The sequence below is a fragment of the Apteryx mantelli genome, chromosome 2 (genome assembly GCF_036417845.1).
Source record: "Apteryx mantelli isolate bAptMan1 chromosome 2, bAptMan1.hap1, whole genome shotgun sequence".
Classification (NCBI taxonomy): Eukaryota; Metazoa; Chordata; class Aves; order Apterygiformes; family Apterygidae; genus Apteryx; species Apteryx mantelli.
In genome coordinates this window covers 69,083,564-69,107,659 of record NC_089979.1, presented here as the reverse complement: position 1 = coordinate 69,107,659, position 24,096 = coordinate 69,083,564, and the positions used below count along the sequence as shown (strand labels likewise).

Here is a 24,096-nt window from a genome sequence, read left to right as displayed (position 1 = left end):
CAGGTTAGGCAAAGGGGTGAAAAGCTAAGTTTAAGAGTAGGACTTGCAAGTAAACCTTCTGGCACCAGCAGAAGCTATGAACCAAGCTTTTCTGTCCTCATATCCCCATCCCTGGCCTTAATGCCAACCCTTAGCTCAACACAAATGCCAGCAGAGGGGTCACTGCCTATCTCTCATCCTTCTTTGCAGCAACCTAATACAGCCTGCTGTCTTTTCAAAAAATTAAGCAAAACTCCCATCTGCGAGTCCTGCCCTACAACCCCAGCCTCAGGTCCTCTGCAAACTCCAAAGCAGACAGGGATCTCTGGGCCAGATAAAAGGGAGTCTTAAATCTAGTGCTGTAGGCTAGGTGTAGCATTCACATTGCTGCTTAGGAAAGCTTACAGCTCTGCACAGGCTGCAGAGTTCAGATGCAGGTTGTTGCACGTCAGGAAGAAGGGCCAAGTTTGCTCATATTTCAATGGTTTGAAAACAAACAACCATAAAGGAGAAGGGGGGGAAAAAAAAAAAAAAAGACAAGAGAGTAACTGTCAACTGCTCAGACTGTGTTTTGCCACAAGCATTAGTCCTAAATAATTACCATCTAACAACTGCATTACACTAAAGACTGCATTTCATGTCTGTGAATTTGAACAGTCTCAGAATGGGATGCTTTCTGTTTTTTCTCAACCTGAGTCTTCCTATATAAAAAACAAGTCTTTTGGGTGTTTGCTACATACTGCCTAGAACCTCATCCTAAATCTAGTAGTAATGCCATAGCTGCAGCCCCTGCCTGATCCATAACAAATTATACCCCTATCACCTCTGAGAGCATAAAACTTTATCCAAGAACTATAAATCCAGGAAAAAAAAGTCTATCTGCTATGTAAAAATCCATCAAAGTTTACAAAGAGTTACGTACAGAATTGAAACATCATTACCACTTTTCAATATATTAAGGTTTAACATGTAATATAATCAGATTCTTGATCAGACTATGTTGAAAAGTCTGTTAAGGTTTAACATATATTATTTAATATATATTATAAATATTTTATATATATATATATAATTATAACATAGTCTGATCAAGAACTTCTTGCTCTAGAGGAAATTAAAATTAACACAAGGAAAATAAGATCATGTCAGGATCAGGAAAGTAACCAGCCACTAAGGCAGAGGTCAGCCTTTTTGCTATAGAAGCTTAGCAGTATTTTTGAAGGAGCAAAACTACATCTATAAAAATAATGACTTACAAATTTACATATTTATTTTTACAGTAATGCCCCAGAAAGTTAAAAATAAAATGTCATTTAGCTTTTCCTTTATAAACTATCTATGAAGTTTTGAATATTTTAGAGTTAATTAAAAATGATAAAACTTTTCTTAATTCCACCTTCACTCACTGAAGGTCCAATTCCTCATTCCTTTATTTTTCTGAGCAGAGAGAGATGTAAATAGCTAGGTCCATGTAACTAGACAGGAGACCCCTACATGCTTTCCTGTCGCCATAGTACCTCATCATTCTGCAAGCACACCGTAGGGAAGAATCCTACAGATCAAGAGTACATAGAGATGAGGTGCCTGCTGCATTCTGCATCTGTGTGTCATATTTACAACTGAATATTGCATTCAAACTTGCTGTACAATTTTACAGGTAAAAATACCAGGTAGAGTAGGAGATTCAGCTACAGAACCAGGTATATTTTTCCAAAGGAAAAAAAAAAAAATGGAATCAGTTTCTCGCCTTTGCACCCATAGATCATTGTTCTCACAGCTGTTTGTTTACAAAAACTGCAGGACACAGTCTTCAGAAGATGTTGACCTTGTTTCTTTTATATCTTGAAGGACCATAGGTGTGGTTCTTGTCTGAGCACAGCTGCCAAAAGCAAGCATGCATCTGGGCACCAGAGGCCTGTCACAGCTAGCTTTGCATTGTTTAATCAAAATATTTCAGCACAGAAATGAAAACCCTCTAAGCAGACACATCCTTACACGCAAAGCTGGTTTTACCTGCTTCATCATGGGGAAACCAAATTTGCAAACCTCCACCTTTCAATGCTTCTGCTGCTACATAAAACAAGATCTATAGTGGGAGAGAAAGAGCAAATTAATACCAGACTGGTACAGTCTTCAGAACTGAGCTGGAGTTGTGAGATAACTGCTCAGAGTGCAAAGCAGTCACACAGCACTGCAGGATATCAGGGGGTGGAAAACACACGCAACCAAAACACAACAGACAAATAACTCCCTCCTCCCCCCTCCCAAAAAAACAAAACAGAAACCCCCCAACAAAACCAACATATCTGCTAAGAGTATTTCCCTCCTAGCCCTCCAGTCTCATATCCTTCCCACCAAGTCTCAGTGAATGAGGGCTGGCTTATCTCCTGAAAGATGGGACTAATTGCTTTTGTACATTTTTATGTTTGATAGTATAGCTCTAAATGTTTTCTCTGCACACATTTAAGCTTTCAAATATCATTAAGTCTTTTGGCCACAAATTCCCAGAAGTGCTTTTTTCAAAGTATCTGACCTGTGTCACATGTTTCAAAACAGGTCAGCCTGTTCAAAAAAACACCCCACACCACTAACAGCACCTCAACTAGGCTGCTAAATTTTCAGCGTTTGCTTACCTGCAGTGGTGCAAAGAGATCACAAGAAACTCCCTACTGTGGCATACCAATTGTCTACCCACCGTTTAAAGCATTCTCTCTTATCTGTTTTAAGCCAATTCTCCACTAGTTTAAGTTAGTCCCCTTAGCTCTAGTATTGCAGGATTTGGTGAACAGCATTTCTGTGTTCACTTTGTATGTCTTGTACGTATGTCTTCATGATTTTGTAAGCCTTTGCCGTATCCCCCTGCTTTAGCCTTCTCTTCTCCAAACTGAGGAGTCTTAGCATTTTTAGTCCCTCTTCACAAGGCAGCTGTTCCATGCCCTTGATCATGCACGCCCGGGGAAGCTCTGTAGCCTTCCTAACACCACTATGTGCAGACCAGAAATGCACATAGCACTCAACATGAAGGCACACCAAAGCTTTACCCAGTAGCAAATGCTGCCCTCCATCCCATTCTCCACCTCTTCCTGATGACATCCAAAGGTTAAGCTAGTGATCTCAGAAGTGTCATACGCAATGCCACCATCTCCTCCCCAAGTGGTAGCTGCCCATCTTGTACACAGCACCAGACCAAGGAATAAGAGCACATTTTGCGGGACCATGTTCTGACTAAAACTGAATACCAACTTTCAGATTTGGTCAAACACAATGCTTTTTGTCTTCAGTCTGAAATCTATCTGCTGATCAGATCACTGTACTTTCCCCAGATATGGCTACTATCCTTCCTTAAACTAAAATATAACATTATTTTCCAATTGAAAATGTTCTGTATAGGGGTTTTGATTTCACAACTGGTATTTTAGATGTTTAGTATTTACCCTTTAACCAGAAAGGAGTATTAAAGCAGCATATAGTTAACCATACGTCTTTTACAGTTGTATAAATTCATACTACTCACCTGAAAGAACTGGGAATCCAATATATTTTCAGAGAACACAGAAAACAATTTGTGTTTTGAAAGATATTTCAAGCCAACAATATGTTTCTTGCTTGCAGAAACATTCCCAAAGCCACAATGACAAAGCAGCTGAGTTTGTTATTAACTCTGTAGAGATGTTCTTGTTCAAAAGGGGAGGAAAAAAAAAAGCCAAAAAACTAGATAAGTCTTGACACTGAAACACCCACTGAACAATGGAACAAAGGAAGGACAGGTTTGGAGTCAACAGAAATGAATTCTCACAGGCTTAGGGGTAGCTATCACATCTCCACAATTTAGCCACATCACTCCATCAACCCTTCTCAGAGCCATCTGAGGATTGCAGGGGCCACAGCTCACCAATTACCTCCACAACCTCTCCAGCCTGTCCACTTGTATTGCTTGCTATCAGTCAAGCTCCCCAGCGGTGGCACTTGCAACAGCCCACAACAGACCGCAGAGCCCTGCCACTAAGTCTACTTTTGGTGAGAGAAGGGAGGGGAGGGAGGGAAGTGCGGGGGAAGACAGCAGCATTACCTTGAGTTGTTTGCATCACAGGTTATCTTATACCAGGTAATGGCATTCCTGCCCTAGCAATAGTTCCTCTCTGCAAGGTCCAGTTGCTTAGCACAGATGCCAGCAACAGGGCACGCCATAAGTATTCAGCTATGGCAAAATGAAAAGTGAGTGGGCTTTTTCCAGACCCTAAACTATGGGGAAAAAACCTTACATCATCACACACTGATGTCAACAGAGCATAACTAAATACTTATGCTACTTTGAGACTTTAACACAGGATACATAGTTCTGCCCCCTACCCCAGACTGGTGCCTCTCAGTAGTTATCTCTCTAATGTATTTGATAACAGCCACTCTCTTGCTTCAGGGATCACCAGAAAGAGGGATTATCTCATGGTCCTGACCCAAAGAGCTCCTGCTGGCCCACCCAGCTCCTGTGGACTGTCTCGTTTTTATACATCTCCAGTCCGCAACAGTCAGGATACATAAACTGCACTCATAGCCCACCTCCACAAGCACATACCAAGCTGCAATAGCTATCCCCAGGCCATTTACACTTTCACAACACAGGCTTTTCTGGCATGCTCCACCTCAGGTGCTATGTGAACACCTTGGCTATGTCAACGTACTCTAGAGAAGAAAAAACACCCAAAGCAGATAGTCAGCCCATGCTTTGTACAGCCTGCCAGATAGTCCTGCTGTGCATTGCTGCAAGCAAGGCTTGAATCCTAAATGACCGATTCAGGACCACCTTTACGCTACACAATTGCTAGAACTAGGCAAACTTGATCAAGCTGTGGTGCATGGCCTAGAGGAAAGACAGGGTTATGTGAACTGGGATGTTTCCTCTCCCCTCAAGCACTACACTACAAAAAAGGTGGCTGCCATGATCTAAAGTGCCTCCTTAGGTAGAGGAGGCAAAAGCACCTAATTGGACACATGCTTTGGGCCCGGGGCTTCCAGGCCCTATGCCAAAAACTACTAGCTATCCTACATCTTCAGAGCACTCACCCGCAATAAAAACGTTGTCTCCTGTGCCTGGCAACTCCTGACTAACACTGATCAACCAGTTTTCAGGTGAAAGAGGCAAGGCAACAGATGGACTACATTTCCACAACACACACACAGGCACACACTTTCTGTTGCATACACCTTCATGAACCACAAATGGTATCACTGATGAATACACCATAGCCTTGTCAGTCAGCAGGGAAGAATCAACATCATAATGTGATACAATAGCAAAGCACACAGTGTCTTTATTGCTTCGGCTACCCTCAGGTTTTAGCTGAAGTGGTGACAATCTAGCATCCTTTTTTTTTTTCCTGGAGGACATCCACTTTGGACACCACCTCCCCTGCTCTCCCTCATCACAGCCCAATTTTGACAATTAAAGCCCTCATAGGGAGTTTAGCAGAGCCCAAGTCCACAGTTAGTCTACCAACCAGACAGGCTTAAGATACAGGACACCTGGGCAGGTTCAACACTAGCTTCTCCAGCATGGCACATATGAAGACAGTCACACAGATTCAAGGCAGCCATCTCCCATGGCACTCAAGGCCACCTTTGCCCAGTTCTGGCACTATGCAAGCTCCCACAGTGGCAGGCAAAAGCAGGAAAGGGCCTATGTTCATACAACTGGCAGTACCTCAGCCCTGGGCATTAGACAAATGTCCATCAACAGTACTCCCTTCCCTCAGGATGTAAACCTTACCTTCCCTATCCCTTCCTACCAAGGGGATAGAGTTGGCCCCCTTTCTTGCACCTGATGTAGTGCCATTTTCCAAAATGCACAGATATTTCTACTCTATATCCAAGAAAACATCCCTGACTGCTGAAGTAATACCCATCTTGCCTCCCTACATGCTTCAGCAATGCTGTGTACACTTACATACATACTGAATATAAGAGTGCTGGTCAGTCTCTGCATGGTTAAGTGGAAAGGGGATGAAGGGAGGGAGAGGTGTTTGGAAGTGTTAGCCAGTTCCTCTCTCACCAAAGTTTTCCAAGGCAGAGGCACCAAAAAGGCTGTGGAGGTCAAACTGCAACAAGACCATCTTGCCTTGAGGAACACACTCATTGCAGCAGCCACATGTGCAGTTGGCCATCAACATCTCTCTCTTTGCCAGAGGTGGCTGCCCATGACCAGCCTGCAATCTTTTGGGTGTGGGAGGTGAGTCTAGAGAAGGAAGCTTCAACCTGCCCCTGGCCAACCCATCATGGTAGTGCCCATTAGCTGATGGATAAAGGCTGTCCTCTGTAATCAGACAGCGTATGCCCCTTAAGCATAATCCCCAGGGCAACAACTCCACCTCCAGCGTGGGAAAATAAATCAAGACACTTACAGAAATCAGAGCCTCTCTCTGCTGGCGCAGGAAGTTCCAAGACTGCTGCCAGCAGAAAAAGGGGGTCTGTGCTCTACAGCGTGAGGAGGACACGTCTCCCAAGGTTTTTGTCAGTCTTAGAGGTCAAAGTGGCTGCCAAGAGAGAAGGTGGGCTGCCTGAAGTGTGGCACCTTTGCCCCAACACCCAAGCAGCTCATTTATGAGCAGAACACTGCCAATCCTTCTGTACCAAAGAGCTGAGGCAGCCTAGCACAGGATGGATAGGTGTGCTGAGTCACACCACAGAGAGCTCCTGTCACAGGCCTTCACTCAGACACCTTTGAATTTGAACAGACATTATTAGTCTTGATAGCAAATACACATTTGAGCAGCTTACAAGCAGCTTGCTCACAATACTCTTAAGAACAGCAGAGCCCTACACTGGCATCTAAGCAAAGATCAGGGCCTTGGTCTGTTTGGGTATGCCTGCCCAACTGCTTCAGAATGTCACTGGGCAGTAAGGAGAGCTGCTTCCCAAACCATGAAATCCAACTTTCAGTAAAATGAAAAAGTTGATGCAAGTGCAGATGGGCAAACAAAGACACAAAGCCTGCAAGGGTATCCATAAATGACTAGTAGCCTGCAGAAGACAGCTAGCTCAATTTGCTTCTATAGTATAAAGAAGGCACGGGCCTTTGGGTGAACTATTTTCCAGCCTTTGACATTCTCTCTCCTCCAAGAATCTTTTTTAAACCAAATCACTGCTCTGGAGCAAACCAAACATGTATGTAGTACAAGCAGGCAGGGAAGTAGGACCCCAGGAACAAATCGATGTAACTTTAATAGCAGTTTAAACCTGCATATATAAAGGATTTTAATATACACAAATGTGTTAAAATCATTCTTTCCTATCAAAAAATAAAAAGGAATAGGCTGTCCAAACAATTACACCATCTCATTAACGAAACCACCCTCACAGTTAGTACTGTATGTATAGATGTTTTTTAATTAAAAAAAAAAAAAAAAAATTGATGGTGAGTAAGTAGCCCACAACAACCAACCCTTTTCCAAGCCACAGCCAATTTTATTTGCCTTTCTTCATTTTTGCAGTCTTCTCTTTCCGCTTCTTCACATGTTTTGGGATTTTGGTTTTTCTCTTCTCCCTTTGGGCTTCTTTAACCATCTTTTTCCTTTCCTACAAGGAATCAAACACCAGTCACTTAAAACCAGCAAGAACAAGAGATTTTGAGCAAGCTGACTTGATTAGTTATGCCTACATTGTAACAGATGGGGAGTAAGGGGTAAGCAGCTTTGGCTCACACTCTCAATTGTTGCATTAAGAGGTTAGTTAACACACCGCATCAAATATATTGTTAGCAAGAGGAGGGGGCGGGGGTGGGAGGGGGAAGGGGAAAGGATTGGCAGGAGAAGGTGCTATGCCACTGCAGCACACTATAATTTGGGCCAGACAGTGAAGAGGCTACACTCAACCAGAAAATGCAAAATCAACATAATAGATGAAAAAACAAACAAAAAACAAAACCAAAAAGCACACCCATAATCACTCCTAATCAGTTGCTGAACCTACAGTTCAACATGTAGATTACCAAGCACCTCATCTTATTCACACAAAAAGAAGTCCAAGTGAGAACCCATCCATAACAATGAGAAGTGACCAAGACCTTTCTGCTTTGCCTCTGAAAGACAGCAGCTACAGATCTCTAAGAAAAGTGTCTAGCAGGGTACTGCAACTTCATTTAACAGGTTTGGAATCTATTATCTCTTATCCTTCCTGGGGGGTGGGGTGGGGAATGACATCTAACAAGCAAACCCCCTCATCTTGAACCCTCATAAACCCAGCAATTTTCACTCTTTTTTTGCACAGGGCTCTCAGACATGGGTGATAATCTGCAAAAGAACCTGAACAAAATAGTGCACACCTGTTACGCAGTTTGGAAAAAGAAACCTGAAAAACACATAATCCCCTTGGCATGTCTGCTTTATGTCTCTTCCCCACAGCAAAGCTAGTCAGCCTTCACTAACAGTTCTGCAAAAGCCACTATGACCATGGTATAAGCATTGTTACCAAATTTCCTGTTCTATAGGTAAGTGGCCTCAGTTCCCTCAGCAAAAGGTTAGGGGGGCCATGACTACATGCCTGCTGATCAAATCCTGGAAGAGTAGCCAAAGGTACTGAAGAGATGCCCAGTCTTCATTAAATTCTGCTTTGCATAGCTTCAGAGTTCCCTACGCAGATCTCTATTCTGACTTTGCCTTGGCTAGAGAGCTATGTTATATGTCCCTCAGTACAAGAACACCATTAAAGTAAACATCCATAATGAAATTTACTCTCTGCTCTCACTCTCCACAACCAGAGGAGACCATAGCTTGCTTCCATCAAGAAGTAACCTAAGAATCTAAGTTTGGATTTGTTTTGTCACATGGGCAGATGTAGAAAAATACACAGTCCCTGGCCAGCTTACCCTTTTATCCATGCCAACTTCAGCAGGTTTATCTTTCGGATGCAGGGATTCTTTACAGCCTGAATCAGAGCCCTCTGAATTGCCATCATCATCATCAGAGCCTGTTTCCAAATCCTCCACTTTTTTTTCAAGAAGTGCAGGGATCTGCAAGATAGACCAATAGAGAATTTATTTCAAATCCAAACTCAATAGCACAAAGGCAAAAATCAGTATATGAACAGAATCTCCTACAAAGAAAGCCTTGAGTAAGCTTGTGTCATCTCCTTTACCACAAACAATGAATTTCAAGAAAAAGAATGAAAGAGAGGTTAACCCAAACTAAAACCAAGAAATTTAGAATATACAGTATAGAACCTTTTATGCACAGCTGCATTAGCACTTCCAAACCAACTGACATAAGGTAAAGAGCAATTTGCTAACACAGATGGAAGTTAGTTTTTTTAACTATATTCAGATCATACCAAAACCTATTTAGGGGCACCCAAATAGGCTTCAGTGGAAACACAGGCATCTACACTGCAAAACACACTTACTCTTAAGCCAGACTATGACTGCACCAAAGCTTGATCCCTTCCCATATTTCTATTTTCATTTTAAAATAGTCTACAACACTGCTAGAAAACCCAAGGTTTCAAAATGGGAGCGGGGGGGGGGAGGGGGGAGAAGGGATCCAAACATGGTTCCTGCTTTGAGTAATCAACTTGAGATATACTGCTATAGATTGATCTGTATCCTACTTCTTATGCAAATGTGCTTTAAAGTACTTGATTGTGACATTTCTGTACGTATAGCAAGACAAAATCTTATGCTGTACACTGCAGGGTGGATCTTTCCACAGTAATTACAGCACAGATATCCTGAACATATCAAAACTTATAGTCATACTACATTTCATATCAATTACATTTTCCATGATTTGAAAGCATCTTTCCTCCCCCTCCACGCATTCCCTTAAAGAGGATGGTGATAGCAAGGATGATCACTTCATTCTCAAGCAACCCAATATTGTATTTGGTGACAGGGAAGCAATTCATATTCAGATACGCTATGGTGCCAGACTTATTTCCACACAGGCAGGGCCCAAGCAGACAGAAACAGTCATTCTGCAATCAACAGGTTTCTTCCATGGCACCAGCTGCAAGATGAGGCATTCTCTGCACTCCTTAAGCATTTAAAGTCGTTAAAAAGAGGGATAGCAAAAGGCCCTCTCACCTTCTGAACACCAGACAAATCCTTCTTCAATCCTGTCACAGTCTGATAGAGAATCTACACCCAGGGATAGAGAAATAAAATTATATTATCAAAATATGACTCTCACATCTAGTACCTAGAGAAATTGAGTATCTCATAAAAGATAGCGATGTAAGCATTAGTACTAACCAGACAGTTTTAAGTACAACAGTAGTGGTTTTTTACTATCAATTTTTAGTAAGAATTCATATTCTCTCCCCCTCATTTGCAGTGCCTCAGAAAGTCTACTCACATTATCCTGCTGAACATTCAATGCCATGTCCTCCTCTTTCAATTTCATCATTACATCCACATCTCTTTCATAGTTTTTAACTTCAGTCAAAGTTCGAGGTATGTAAGCCTTCTTAAACACCTAGTAGAGTGAAAGGAAACAAGCAGATTTACTAATTTACATGTAGTTTCATGATGTTCTTCCTTCCTAATTATGCATCTTTAGGAGAATAATCATGAGGGGTTTCATGGCTCCAAGAAACTCAAAATGAATAAAGCAGTAATCCATTACCATTTCCACTGAAGAGTATCTTTTTTCGCTGGAGCAGACTAACATGGAACTTATACATTCTTGATAGCTCATCACTAATAAGGCTTACTCATTACTATGACCACCAGCAGCCCACTTATTTGTGACCTTCTCCAAACCCTTCACTTTCCTCTTAACTGATTTGCGTTTTGAGGTTTTGTGTTCTAAGGATTTTTTTCTTATGTTTTTAATGTGAGGTTTACAATGCCTTCAGGAGGCAACTCCATTAAAAATGCATTGTTTCAACTCAATCTTTATACAAATAATCTCTCTGTCAATATACACTCCAACTCAAACCTAACCACCATCAACAACATCTTACTTCAGATCTGGAATGTGATTTTTTGAGACCGTACTCCAGCAAACTGAAGTCACTACTAGATCAGATGCATTTTTATTTTCCATGGAATCCACTGGTACCAAATCACTCCCGTCAACTGACTACAAACACGCTTTACAATCATAATGACTAGACCAAGTGCTGTACAAACAGCAAAGACCCTGTCTCCACAGAGCTTGCATTTAATAAGCTCCACTCTTTCATGAGTGAGAAAGCGCCACAACTAGCCTGAGGTCACATGAGAAGTCTGAGAGAGAGCAGAAAACTCAACTCAGATGGTACTGAACCATCTCTCTCACAAGACAATGCCTTTTCATAAGCAAAGGCTCTGTTTCTGAGAATAATTTGTTTGCAAAAGGTGCGCATGTAACAAAATAGTAACCTCTGGCCCTATGCTTCAGTGGGACTTCTATTCTCAGGAACTCCTAAGGAAACAAAGCCTTTTCTTGGCCAAGCTTGAGCCAGAAGCAGTCAGTAAAACCTGCAGAGCTCCAAGAGCAAAAGAAAAGTCTTTAGTAAATCAAGCAGTGTTGACTCCAACAATAAATGCTTAGTGAACTAACATGAGTACGTTCCCACTGATAAAAATTCTACTCAAGACAAAATATTTTTAAACTTTTCTGGAACAGAAACATAAGATTACAACTCAAATGAAGCTTTCCAGAATGCTAACAGTTTTCAGTAATGCAAACAGATCAGATTTGTGATTGTTTCTCCTGCATGCAAAAGCAAGGTAGAGAAATAATAAGTAGAACTGAACTAGACTGGGAAGAAAGCCAGATGGGCAATTCGGTCAATGCACACATCTGACTATCCCATGAATTTTCCTGTTGCTGTGTTATTGGTCCAATCACATCGGCACAATCAGATCTCATTTTCTTTGCTGTTAACTGATCCTGAACTGGAAGACATGTCAAGCCACAAGCAAATACATTGGTTTACAAAGTGGAGCGTCTGCCTTCCAATTTCTGATCGCTGGCACTTAAGCTTTTACACACGGCATCCCTCAATACTTTGTCTCCTCAAATAGTTCAGGACATACCAGTATCATAAACATTATATTTTGTTTATCAGCTGTAAATTCTTCCAAATTAAAGAATAATTTTCATTGTTTAGAAGAGGCAATATTAATTTCATAGCAGGAACAAAAGTCCTCACTTACTTCCTCATCTACTTTATCTTGACTGGATCTTTCCTCCTCTGTTCTTTTGGATGCTATTTCCATTGCCTAAAGAAATATGAAACAATATAATGTTATCATGCTACAGAATCACATCATTTAATCCAACCAACCATTCACATCTATATTTCTCCCTGTATTCTACTCGTATCACTCAAAATACCATAGCTTTCCTCACAGCAATGCCTTGAGCGACACCTAACGGTACCCAGCATTTCTGCAGAGCACACTCACTCATGACTGCAGATTTGCCTTGTTAATACTGGAAGAACACACTCCCTGATCCTTCCAGACCAAATTATGCAGGCCCAGCATAACTACAGGAAATAACAGCACAAGGAATATAGAGAGCAGTGCCCCAGTTCTGGGCTTTGTTCTTCTCACTGTCGCACGCATTGAGTAAACCAGGGGAGCACAAGTGAGGGGAACCCTGCAGCACAGCTCTGCTTCACTCAGCCTCCAATTATGACAGAAGTACACAACATCTGGAAATATCCATGCCATACTGGTATTTGGACAACATTCAGCCTCTGCCTCATGGTCTCAGCCAGGAGTATGTACACATCATATCTCCACTCCCGGCCTGGTTTACATGGCCTGGATTTGGCTCCTCCCCATGTCTGTCGCTTCAACTAGAAGAGTTATTTTTTCATCTAACTGGAAGCAAAGGAATGGCACCTAGAAAAGAAATAATTTACATTTACCTCCTCCTGGAATCAGTATGTCCCACCAGCCACTACATTTGGCTAGCAAGACTGTGTTCTTCGGAGTAATATTGCCTTGAGTCATTCCTTTCCTTTCCATTTCCCAATTTCTCCCTGCTTAAATCTGCATTCTTAATTCCTTTCTCTATATAAATATGGTTATGCTTCTGCCAGGTATTTGCAGAGCTAAATAAGCTTTCCTCTCCTTTCCAAAAAGGAAGAACTAATTTCAAGCATCCCATTTTTAATGCAAGTAGCACCTGAAATGGACATTTGAGTTTTCGCAATTAGGCTTCAGAAAACCTAGAATGAAAATGTGTTCATCCTATAATGGTACATATGGAAAAGATCCACATATGTTTGAAGTACTGGCATGACAACATCAGGTACCAGCCCACTTCAAGAGCAGGCTGTAGAGTAAGTGAGATGGACTTTGAACCAAACGTCAATATTTTGTTCAAACTTTCTTAGACAAGCAATGAGGCCTTGAGGTCTTACCTTAGAGAGATAATCATCCAGGTTCTCACTTGTAATAGAAGGATCAGTAACAAACTCAAACAGCTCCTTCACACTCATCACCGCAACATTGTGCTTCTGGAAAAAATCTACAAGGAATCAAAGGCAGAAAAAAAACAAAAGTCATTGTGTGACACATGCAACTGTTATGTTAAAGTGACAGTTACAGCAAAACAATTGCCCTGACGACTTGCAAAAGTCTCAGCTGCGCATATTGCATCCTGCTGGGTTTGGTTATTAAAGCACTCTTGGCCATCCAAAATAAAACTATCTTCCAGTTGCAACAAATCTGGAAGAGAAACTGGTTAAACATCAAAGCCAAATCAACTTCAGCAGGAGTCAGACTGAATGGTGCAGGGGTCAAGAAAGAAAGAAACAGGTGCTAACCTATTTGCAACGACAACATTTGCAATGACCAAGATGAAAAACACAACTATTTCAAGAATAAGGTCTGCAGACCTCAAACTTTTGTCAAAGAAAATGAGAAATATCCACTGAAACACTGTATAGCCTAATTATGATCCACCTTAGTATGAAGACATATGGGGCACCGTAACATACTAGCATTTTCTCTATTATGCCCCCCCAAAATTTATTTTATTTATTTATTTTTTGAGTCAAGTATAATTACATTTGGAGGCTGTACATCTGGAGAGAAGTCTCACAGTCTCTGTAGCAGGATTACACAGAGAAAACTGTAGTGGGGGAAAAAGTAAAAAAAAAAAAAAAAACAAAAAAAACACACACACCACCTCACTAGGGCACCAGCATTTAGGGAGATCAAGCCATAATAGATGACAAAAAACAAAACAGAACAAAAAAAAGGCGCAAATATCTGATCCAGAAGGAATTAACCAGAAATTCATGAACTGAAGAGGAATAAGAAACAACTAGCATACTGGGTATCAACAAACACACAGAATCAAAATGTAAAGCAGGTATGTTTCACAGATTTTCAAGTGTCTCTTAAAATAAGAAAAATCGCATGGAAAAGAAAGGTGGGGGGGAAGCAGTTTGCAGCAACATACTTCTTGCCCTCTGAGAGGAACAGAGCCTAGTGGAAGACACATGTCTGTTACACATACTCCCACATACTACATGAAGACCAAATCTTTAAGAGAAAAATACTGTAAAGGTACATTGTTGATCAGAATACTATGATAACTGATGCTTCTCTAATAAGTTAGAGAATGCCTCGATCTTCTAAGCTGAGCTGGACCAGTGCAGGGAACTTTGTAATACATAGTAACTTGCCAGTTGAGGAATTCCAGCTATGGGTTCCAGTCACAGAAGGAAACGGATGAGTGTGTCAGCTGCCCTTATTTTAAGGAGTATGCAAAGATGGGCTTGGGCGCTAGTGCAAGCTTGGACTCCAATCCTTGCTTTCTATTGAAATATATGAAATTCAGCCATGTGACTCACTTTGGCCAGATAATTTCTAGTAAGATAGGCCTCAGTCTTCTGAGATCAGCACAGCCTACAGCTCCCTGAGGAAGTTATGAGAACCTAGGAGAGGGAACATTTTGACTAAAGTATGACAGCTTTGACAGTCAAGAATCATAGCTGAAAAAATATAAGGAAGAACACAGTTCACCTTCCTAAATAAACAAGCCATCAGAAGTGCAGCCCACACACCATTAATATTAGCACAATCCTTTCGCAGGAACTCCAATGCATGTGGGTGGTCGTGTTCCACTGCCTGAGACACATCGATGATGTACACTTCCCCACTGTGGTACCTGCAAATAGACGCACAGAACTGCACTGATTCCACAGGACTGTTACATGAAAGATAAAGGAGGGGCATAAAAAGCATATTGCAAACTTAAGAATCAGCAGACAAACGTAACATTTTCCTAGCATAAATCTCATATATTAGGGCCAGAGGTTTGTTTGTTTTTTGTCAATCCCTTCCCTCCTCCACCCAGGCTGTATTAGTAAACTTCAGAGGAAAACAAAAAGCAATCGTGGAGGCAGGGGGAAGGAAGAGGGGAGGAAAAAAAAAAAAAAAAGTGTTTGTGTGCATGTACGTGTGTGTGTGTATATATATCTTTTTTATTATTTATTATATATATATATATTTTGCAGATTTTTTCCACTAATTGACAGGTTTTTTATAGAGAGATTTCAGATCTGGGTTAAGAGCTACATAATTAAGTAGATATATTGAAAGGCACAGTCTTGAAAAGCCCTCCCCCCTTCCCCCCAGTGTAGATTAGTACTTTAAATATATGCACAGAAGCTGCCAGCACATACATTTTAGATGTTACAATTCAGAGCAAAGTTTAAAAACATACAGCATATTAAATTCACTGAGATCTGCATGAACAAGTCTGGCATCTTGATACATTCTTCTCATGTACTGGATGATTTGCAGGTACAGCTCCCGGACTTTTGAGTCAGATAACTGAGCATTCTTCAGCAGAGGAGCAGGCCTTGAAATTACCAAACAAATAAGACAAAGTGAGTACTATTTCCCTCCTACCAGCTGTAAATGCTTTAACTGCAGTACTTGACCCTTCTGCTCAGTAAGTAGAAAGCCCGCCCTGACTTGAGCAAAGTGCATGGAATCAGCCTGTCAGGCAGCAAAACTTGGTATATGCTTGTCAGAGATACTGGGAGCTCCGTTTCCAACATAAGCTAAGACAATGGACCATGCTACATTAATGTTTGTACTATAGAATGCCGAGTTATCTTCCCATATTATTAGCAAGCCTTTCCACCTATAACCTCCGGTTAAACCACTTCAGGGATTCATTTTGAATACAGCTGTGGCTTCAGAATCAGGTAGACTGTCTGCAGCTGTAGCTGGCAAAGATCTGGGTATTATACAAGTCACACACACATAAGAGTAATATACTAATTTTAGAGGCCTAAAGTAATAGTAGGTAAATTCAGAGGGCTGGTTTGTTTATTTTTAATAAAAAGAATCATTTTGATTTTCTAAGGATACTTACATATCACCTTTACCAATAAAGCCCATGACAAGCACGTGACTTCTTAGCATAACTGGCTCTGGGCAAGGTATCTGGGCTGTATTCAACCTGTAACACAAGAACAAAACTCACAAAAAAAAAAAAACAAACCAACTCTATTATTTGCACTGCAATAGTGCCTACAGGAGCTCTGTTGCCTTAAACATCATACAAGAGTTAAGAGCTCCTTTACACAGGATACTCATGCTTGTGAAGAACAACTAGGCAATGAATGCAAAAAACCCACAGCCATCCTGCTCCAACCCCTCTCTAAACATTCCTATTTCAGACAAAGAATGTTTATACAGTTTTGGTTAATCCTAGATTAACCTATATCACACAGAAATACACAATGTGCTACTACTCAGCAGCAGCTATTTCTGGCTTCTCCCCAGTTTTCAGTCAAGTCAGAGAGAGTTCAGATGTTGAAGAACTTTACAGCATGAACAGTCAGACAAAAGAATATCTTTAGTCCTTTTTTTTTTTTCCCCCCTCCCTCCCACAGGTAAGCTTAAGACACTTTCTGGAATACTCCAGAGACCAAAAAAGGTAGTGATATCCAGTGTCTAGCAATAGAAGGATTATCTCCTAGAAACATGAGTTTCGGTTACAGAAATGAGTTTCAGTTTGCATGCTGAAATAAAAACTGGAAGAATCACCTTATTAAATTCCTCATTTCTTTTTCAGCCCACGTCTTCACCATTTTTCTTGGGTTGCCTTTGCAATATCCATGACGAAATCTTAAAAAAAGAAAACACAAACAAACAACACTCAGCAAATGCAGTATTAGTAATGATTATTTTACCATCATGCAAACAAACCCTACTCTGTATTAAAATCAGGCAGAACTCCAACTCACCTGAATTCACCACTCACATACTTATCCCGATCTTTAAACATCAGAATAGAGGTTTTGTAAATCTTTATTGCTCTGTTTTCTCCATTTGCAGTACTGGCATGATATACATTAGCCTATTGGATTATAAAGGGAAGAAATTAAATTTAAAGGAAGAGTTCTTTACAGTAACTGATACAACCTTCTTTCTTCAGATGTTTTCCAGGATGTCAGAAAGAGAAGATAAACTTTTTCACCTTAGCCCCTATGTGGCACTCAGCTGAGTTAGTGCGACTGCATACAAGGGAGAGCTGCTTCTACAAGCAGCAGCTTACAGGAGTGTTTAAGACTGGGGAGGGGTGTTACAGCACACAAGAGAACTCCACATCATCCACATTTTGAGACTGAAACAAGCCCTTGTGTGAAGGGTTAATCTGAGACCTGTGCACTATTTAGGCCCTAAAACATGGCCCAAATGCCTCATGCTGACACCACCACGCAGCATGGAATTATACCTTAAATCAGCATCCAAGGACTCCAAATAAAGTCAGATCAGCCTAGAGACTAGGCATTCTAAAACGAACTTATTAATTTACTGTTGAAAACTGCGGTTTGGTTTTAGTTACCAGCAATATTACTTGATAGTAACAGTACACAAACATGTTAATTTTGTAAAGGCAATGAAGGTTTAATAGTATTTTAAACAGTATTTTGCTATGCCATTCAGGCATTCCCATCTCTATGGAGATGTGGAGTGGGTCTGATCTGCATGCAAGAGAACTGTCTTGCTGAAGAAAGGCTTAGCTGGGTTTGTTTTTCAGACATTGTTTTATATTGTGTGTACACATATCCTTTCCAAAAATTTCAGTTATAACACAGAAGTAATGAGAAATACTAATTTAAGTTAACATTTAAGTGTTATCAGAAATTCTTCATAGCTGGGAAAACCAACTTCCTTCAACGTAAGTTGCATTTTATCCTAAGATAACTTCATGCTAATCAAATAACACACAAAAAGTAATACTAAAACCAAGCATTTCAATGTATCTTCTGAGCACCGTGTCTACCTAGCTTGCTGAGAAAAAGACTGCGTCACATGAATTATAATGAAACTTACTTCTTTCCCTGTGCTGATGCAGCCATTGATTTCTGATATGACACCTCTAGTTAGCATCTTGAATAGAATCATTCGAGTCCTTGGATCCAATACCTCAAGGTTAATATAGAAAAGTTAGCACAACTGTTCTCTTTTGAAGAGGGCAAAACTTACTCCTATAACCTATTCTTAGTACTGCATTAAAGGGCCTACAGCATCAGACTATTTTTAAGAATCAAATGATAATTCAAATAGTAGCCACTCAGGATTCTGCCATAATTCTAGAACAGTGCCTCACCTTTTCTTTCAAGAATTTTCTTTTAAGTGAGCATATAACAATTTTAGAGCTAGCTGAAGGACGTAAGAGAATGATTTCCCATCCACAATTGCATTAAATGTGTTAAAATAAGTTTTCCTTTAAGATACAGTTACCATAACTGAAATAGAGCAGTCATGTGGCCCTGGGCCAACAATAGTTCAGTCTTACTTAAGGGAAAAGAAAATGAAACAAACAAACAAAAAACCCCAAACCCCCAAACCAAAAAAACTAAACAGGCAAATCCAGAACTTTTCATTGTTTCTTGGAGTTTGATAAAAGCTTAAAAATAGAAGTCAAGTTTCATTAGGATACCAAAGGAAATGGAATTCCAAGGTGAAATCCTGTTCCAACAGTAGCTCCAGAGAGTTTTATCACCAGCTCCAAAACTCCAGATTATTGGTTCCAGTCAGAACAGAAATATTTGATGCAGTAAGGACTTACCTGTTCTACTGTTGCTCTGTCTGACTTATCCTTGACTCGATACCTAGCAGAAGTGAAAATAAAATTATACAATCCCACACACAGACTCAGTACTTTGACAGAATAAAGCATGACATTCTACTTCAAAGAGAAGATAACAGCCTCAAAAAATAAGACTTTCAGTTCATACAAAAGCAAACACTTTCCTTCAGGCAGGAAAAAAAAAAAAAAAATCCAACATCAGTGCTCTTCACTACTACAGATACCATTTGCTCATGAGTGAGCATATTTCACTGGAGGCAAGAAGGTATCTGTCTTAACAAGTTATGGCTATAAGCTGCAGGCTCACTAGGGGAAAAAAAATAAAATAAAACAAAAATGCCTTTCCTCACCAAATCATCAGGAGGAACCTTCATAAGGCTTCCAGTATTTTTTCTAGCCCAATTGCTCAAGGACCTCTGTTTAGGAAAGGAGCAGAGAAAAAGAGCCTTTTGCTACTAGAGTAACACCAGTAACTTCTGCATTACAATGCCAATAGCGATTAGATTTGCTATCAACTGCACTGACAGGAACACCAGAACTTGGCAATGATTCAGGTGACAGATCCAGAAAACAAGAAGTTTTAAGACCAGAATGCAAATTACATACAGTATATTTACAGATTTTTTTCTTAAGAAATTTAATCAAAACTCTGGATCAAACAAGGAAAGAAGAACTCTTCTGGGTCCAAATTAGGTCAATGAAAATAGAGCCAAGCTTATAACTCACAGGTCTGCTTCCTTTTGTCTAGACTTTTCTGTGACTCGGTTTATAACGGAGTCATCAAAATTCAGCTTATCTGAAAAACACACAAGAAGAAATGAAAAAACAAAAACCAAAGAAGTTTCCTATGTTCAGAATTGCATCTGCAATTCTGCTGCCAGCCAATATGCCCCAATACAATGTTCAAACACACTTGGATCTCTCTACAACAAACTGAAGTGGTACTTAAAGCACATACCATAGAAGCATCAGTTAACTTAGTTTTCCACTCTGTCTGTCTATATTTCAAAGTAGGACTGTAATAATAACACAGACTACTGAGACAGTCCCACAGACTTGGAGATACAATGCCATCCAGAGATGATGAGAAAGAGACAGCCTCTTGGGTAACATCTTATTGTTAAATTTATCTGCCATTTTCTTCCACAGTCTAATGTTGTTTTTCTAAACAGAACAGCAATAGTCTCTAGGATTGTCTCCCCATAGTGTATTTTAAATGGTGTTTATTAATTGCTAAGTGTGTAAAAGCTGCTGTATTTGGCTATATACCCCAGCACTACTCTTTTGAGCCTTCATTTCAGATCACCTTAGTTATGAAGGAAAATGCAAACTCTTTTTAATATCCTACCAAAAAAACCCAGCCATAGCTGCATCTACCCTTAACAGGCTGAGCAGAACAACTATTCCCATCATATCATAAACACCACACTACACAGGCTAGGACATCAGCCTCTCCACCCATGGCAGAAAGTCTACCTCTGTGAGACAACTGTTGCACAAGGTGTCACACTAATACTACAGGAAACTGCAATCAACCATGAAATTTAGCAGGCTTGAGAACGGCCAAAGACATTCCAGCAGAGAGATGATACCCTCCCACGAGCCAGGCAGCTTACTCCTACAGAGAAGCCAGGGAAGAAATATTTCGTGTGGTCTGGAGATGCCAGGCAGAAAAGAGCTCTCCAGCTCTGAAAGGGGAAGAGAAAGAGGTATGACAGCTGGTTAACGAAGACTAAAGGCAACTTCAGCTGCACTAGAGCCCTTTTTAATCTGCCTGGCAACAGTTAACTGCCATTCCAGCAAGCTCTGACTTAAAGTAAGCAGAATTAGTCCGAGAACATTACAGAACTGTATCTGTTATCATAAAAGAAGACAATGCAATTATACTCACCTAAATTAATTTTATGTTCAAATTTCCTTAAAGCCTTGTCTGTAGGGGTAGACATTTTTGCTGAATTGCAACTAGGGGTCTGTCTATTTGCCTGAAACAAAGGATTTGTTAATATAACTTGCCTTCTCTAAATAGCCCTTGAAATACAGACAGTATCATTGGAAAAGTCAGGTCAAATTCCTATGCCTAGGGTTTTACATATACAAAACCAGAAAGGGGGAAGAAACGGATATGGATTAGCATCAGATTTTATTTAATTCCAGAGAAGAAAATAAAAGTGCCCCAGTACAGGGTTATTTTTAGTCAGGCAATCATTCTGCAAGTCTCTCATATTAACACTTTTTTATCCCTAAAAGGAACAGGAATAGCAGAAAGAAGCAAGTAGAAAAATGGGAGAAAACTGAGAAGAACTGAGAAGGTAACAAGCAGAAGACTTTCCAAGGTTGTTAGCTTTTCTTACAGGAAGTCTTAATTAATATCCACTTTCACCAACACTGGACGGCATAAACCCCTAATTAAAGGCAAGAATAAATCACCCACAACAAGCATTGTGATTCAGACACAATGTGCCATGATCAGCACCACTCTACTTTATCTCAATTATTCTGTTGTACTGATGTCAACAAGAAAAGGAAAGGTTTTTAACCTTCATTGTCCAAGCTGAGAGTAAGAAGGATGCTAGTTCTGACACAGTATGTGCTTTTCAGTCTGCAGCAAACCAAATGTTTCTAATGCAACAGTGTTTGCTCTAAATTCAGCTATTTCTAGCATCTCCCTCCAGCTCCTATACATTCTTTCGCCTCCTTCACTATTAGTCCAAAACACAACTTGTTTCATCCTTGGCATGACAAGCAAGTACTCTCTCAAAATTCAGTGGAAATGAAGGGAAAGATGCTCAAAAACACAGAGGACCAATACTGAAAAGTAGGCAACAGCACTAAGATCAGGGTAGGCAAAGAAAGAAAGGTTAAGAAAGCTTAAAAACAGAAGGACCACTGCAGTAACAAGGAGAATACAGCAATAGGATTTGGGGCAAGAAAATCAAGAGGAGTTCTGGCTACAATGCACATACACACGTGGCATGCCAGAGGAAGAGACTCAAAGGAAGGGGATTCGCCTGAGTAGAAAGCTCCATCTGAATTTTTGCTCAGCATAATATTAACATTGAAAAAAGCCTCGGGGTTAGTCCCAGTTGCTCTAGGGCACCCTTGGTGCTCACAAAATAGCCTTCAACTTACCTGTGAATTGCATCCAGCAACCGCATTGTGGTGCTTCATGAGTCTTCCCATCTCATCATCCCAGTCCCAGTCTTCATCCTCATCCTCATCTTCCTCTTCGTCATCGTCATGATCATCTCCTTCTTCAGTGTTAACCTCTTCACACAAGCGTGACTGGCAATTCTTGGATACTTCACCTTTTTCAGCTGTTTCTGTGTCCTGAGCAAGTTCACTTTAAACAAATACAGACATTCATATAACTATAAATGATCACTACAGTCATCAAGATACTTGTCACTTCACCTGTCTTTAAAACAGGTATACATGAAGATGTCACTGCCTTTAAAGGGTGGACTACATTTAAATTATCTTATTCACTGCTTCAATGCCACCTTCTAACTTCTTCTGTTTACAAACATTTAGATCTCTCCATGACTGCAGACAAATGAATAGATCATGCCAGATGATGCCAGCCAGCTCCTTCATCAAAGCCAAACCACTCTGCTGCTGCCACAGCACAGGCCACATCAGATTTCCACCTGACAAGATATTACAGCAGCTCTCACTGGTGGCAACAGATAGCCTGCTAGTAACTCTGGGTCACCAACACAATCAACGTGAAAAAAATAAGCAGACCTATGAAAGAACTTGTAGGAGAAATGAACCCTTTTGACTTGCTAGTGCTTTTGATTTCTTCAGTCTATCATGTTTTCTGCCAAAACAAGCATGTCCCTGAGCAGATTCTCTGCAGGCATTTAATACTTATTTAATTAAGTGGTAAAATAGGAAGATAATGGCTTGGACACACAGGACAAGACCATTCCTTATTCAACCCTCTGCTCCCTGCTAAACATAAAAAGCTTTAAGTTCAACAGAAAGTGCATTTTGGTTCCCAAATAGATCTTAACTAAATTACTGTTCTCCTACATGGTTTCAGATGCTTAGTTTCAACCAACTAACTACAAAGCTAAATTATCTAGCTTGTAGACCCAAGTTTGTAGCTAGGTCAGTCCATTTTAGTGCTGAAACAGAACTCAAGTAATAATAAAAGAGTAAGAGAGCAAACTTTCCCCATGCACACAGTTTTAACTAAGGTAACAACTCTGTTCTCTCCCACGGTTTTTAACCAGGCATCATTCTGCAGGGCCACCTTCCCCAGCAACGACCCAAACCGAGACCGCTGTCGAGGGCTCCTCCCCTCACAATTCGCCCTTTTTTACCAGATTTTCTAGACAAGCGATTGCGGGGGAAGAGAAACAGCAGCAGCACGGACTGGGGGGGAGGCAGGGCGAGCCAGGAGACAGCACCATGCCGAAACCGAGCGAGCCGCCCAGGCCTGCCCGCCTGGCCTCGCCTCGGCCCGGGGCCGCCGCGGCCCCCACTCCCGCCCCGCCATTTCCCCGCTGCCGCCGCCCCGCCTCTTACCCGTCGGAGCACTCGGCATCGTCAAACTGCCCCGGGACGGCCTGACTCATCGCCGCCGCCCGGTAGTCCATGGCGGCGGGGCGGCAGACACCAGTGCTGCCGCGGGAAGAGCGAGGCGTGACGCAGGCTGCGCGCCCGTACCACCACCGGCACCTCCCACTCCCCGCCCCCTCCGAGCCGCGCCGCCAACCGCCGCCGCCCGGCCCGGCCCGGCCCGCCGCCCGGCGCGGAGCCACCCCCTACGGCGCGGGCAGAGGGACTAAAAGCAGCGAGCGCGCCTGCCCCGCAGGGGGGGGTGCAATTAAGGCTGTGGTATATTCAAGCCGGCTGTGACGTGCCTCTCGGTGCGGGTGGAGCACTCAGAGGGTGTCCCCCTCCGCCGGCCGCTGTACTGCTCTCTCGCTCTATGGCAGTCCCTTTCGTTCCGGCGCCGGGATTGGCTACGAACACCTGACGTCACAAGGGCTTTTCTGACGCTGCTAGCGCAGCGTATCGTTGCATGGCGCGGCCGCCGAGCCTCGGGAGCGCG

The 24,096-nt window shown here is 41.5% G+C and overlaps 1 protein-coding gene across 2 annotated transcripts; it reads right to left on the bottom strand.

The window, feature by feature from the left end:
• Nucleotides 1-7,350: 7,350 nt before the first annotated feature.
• Nucleotides 7,351-23,983, bottom strand: RIOK1 (RIO kinase 1). 2 transcript variants are annotated; one of them, XM_067290834.1, is made up of 17 exons: nucleotides 23,906-23,983; nucleotides 22,164-22,374; nucleotides 20,926-21,016; nucleotides 19,761-19,830; nucleotides 19,014-19,056; nucleotides 18,275-18,367; nucleotides 17,182-17,294; nucleotides 16,982-17,062; nucleotides 16,305-16,391; nucleotides 15,645-15,782; nucleotides 14,983-15,086; nucleotides 13,330-13,436; nucleotides 12,110-12,175; nucleotides 10,320-10,439; nucleotides 10,049-10,102; nucleotides 8,837-8,980; nucleotides 7,351-7,548 (listed from the first exon to the last, which is right to left on the bottom strand). In XM_067290834.1, the coding sequence occupies exons 2-17, from the start codon at nucleotides 22,212-22,214 to the stop codon at nucleotides 7,438-7,440; spliced, it is 1,473 nt and encodes a 490-aa protein (XP_067146935.1). In that variant the 5' UTR covers nucleotides 22,215-22,374; nucleotides 23,906-23,983; the 3' UTR covers nucleotides 7,351-7,437. The 2 variants fall into 2 exon arrangements, with proteins under 2 accessions (XP_067146935.1, XP_067146934.1); XM_067290833.1 differs by lacking the exon at nucleotides 23,906-23,983 and adding an exon at nucleotides 23,568-23,715.
• Between the last annotated feature and the right edge of the window lie 113 nt (nucleotides 23,984-24,096).

Excerpts from the sequence above, each read along its gene's own strand:
- RIOK1 (XM_067290833.1), bottom strand. The coding sequence starts at position 23,638 with ATGGACTACCGGGCGGCGGCGATGAGTCAGGCCGTCCCGGGGCAGTTT. Across the intron at positions 21,017-22,163 it reads TTGCTGGATGCAATTCACAG|GCAAATAGACAGACCCCTAG; the intron begins GTAAGTTGAAGG and ends CCTTTGTTTCAG. Across the intron at positions 16,392-16,981 it reads GAAATGAGGAATTTAATAAG|GTTGAATACAGCCCAGATAC; the intron begins GTGATTCTTCCA and ends CTTGTGTTACAG.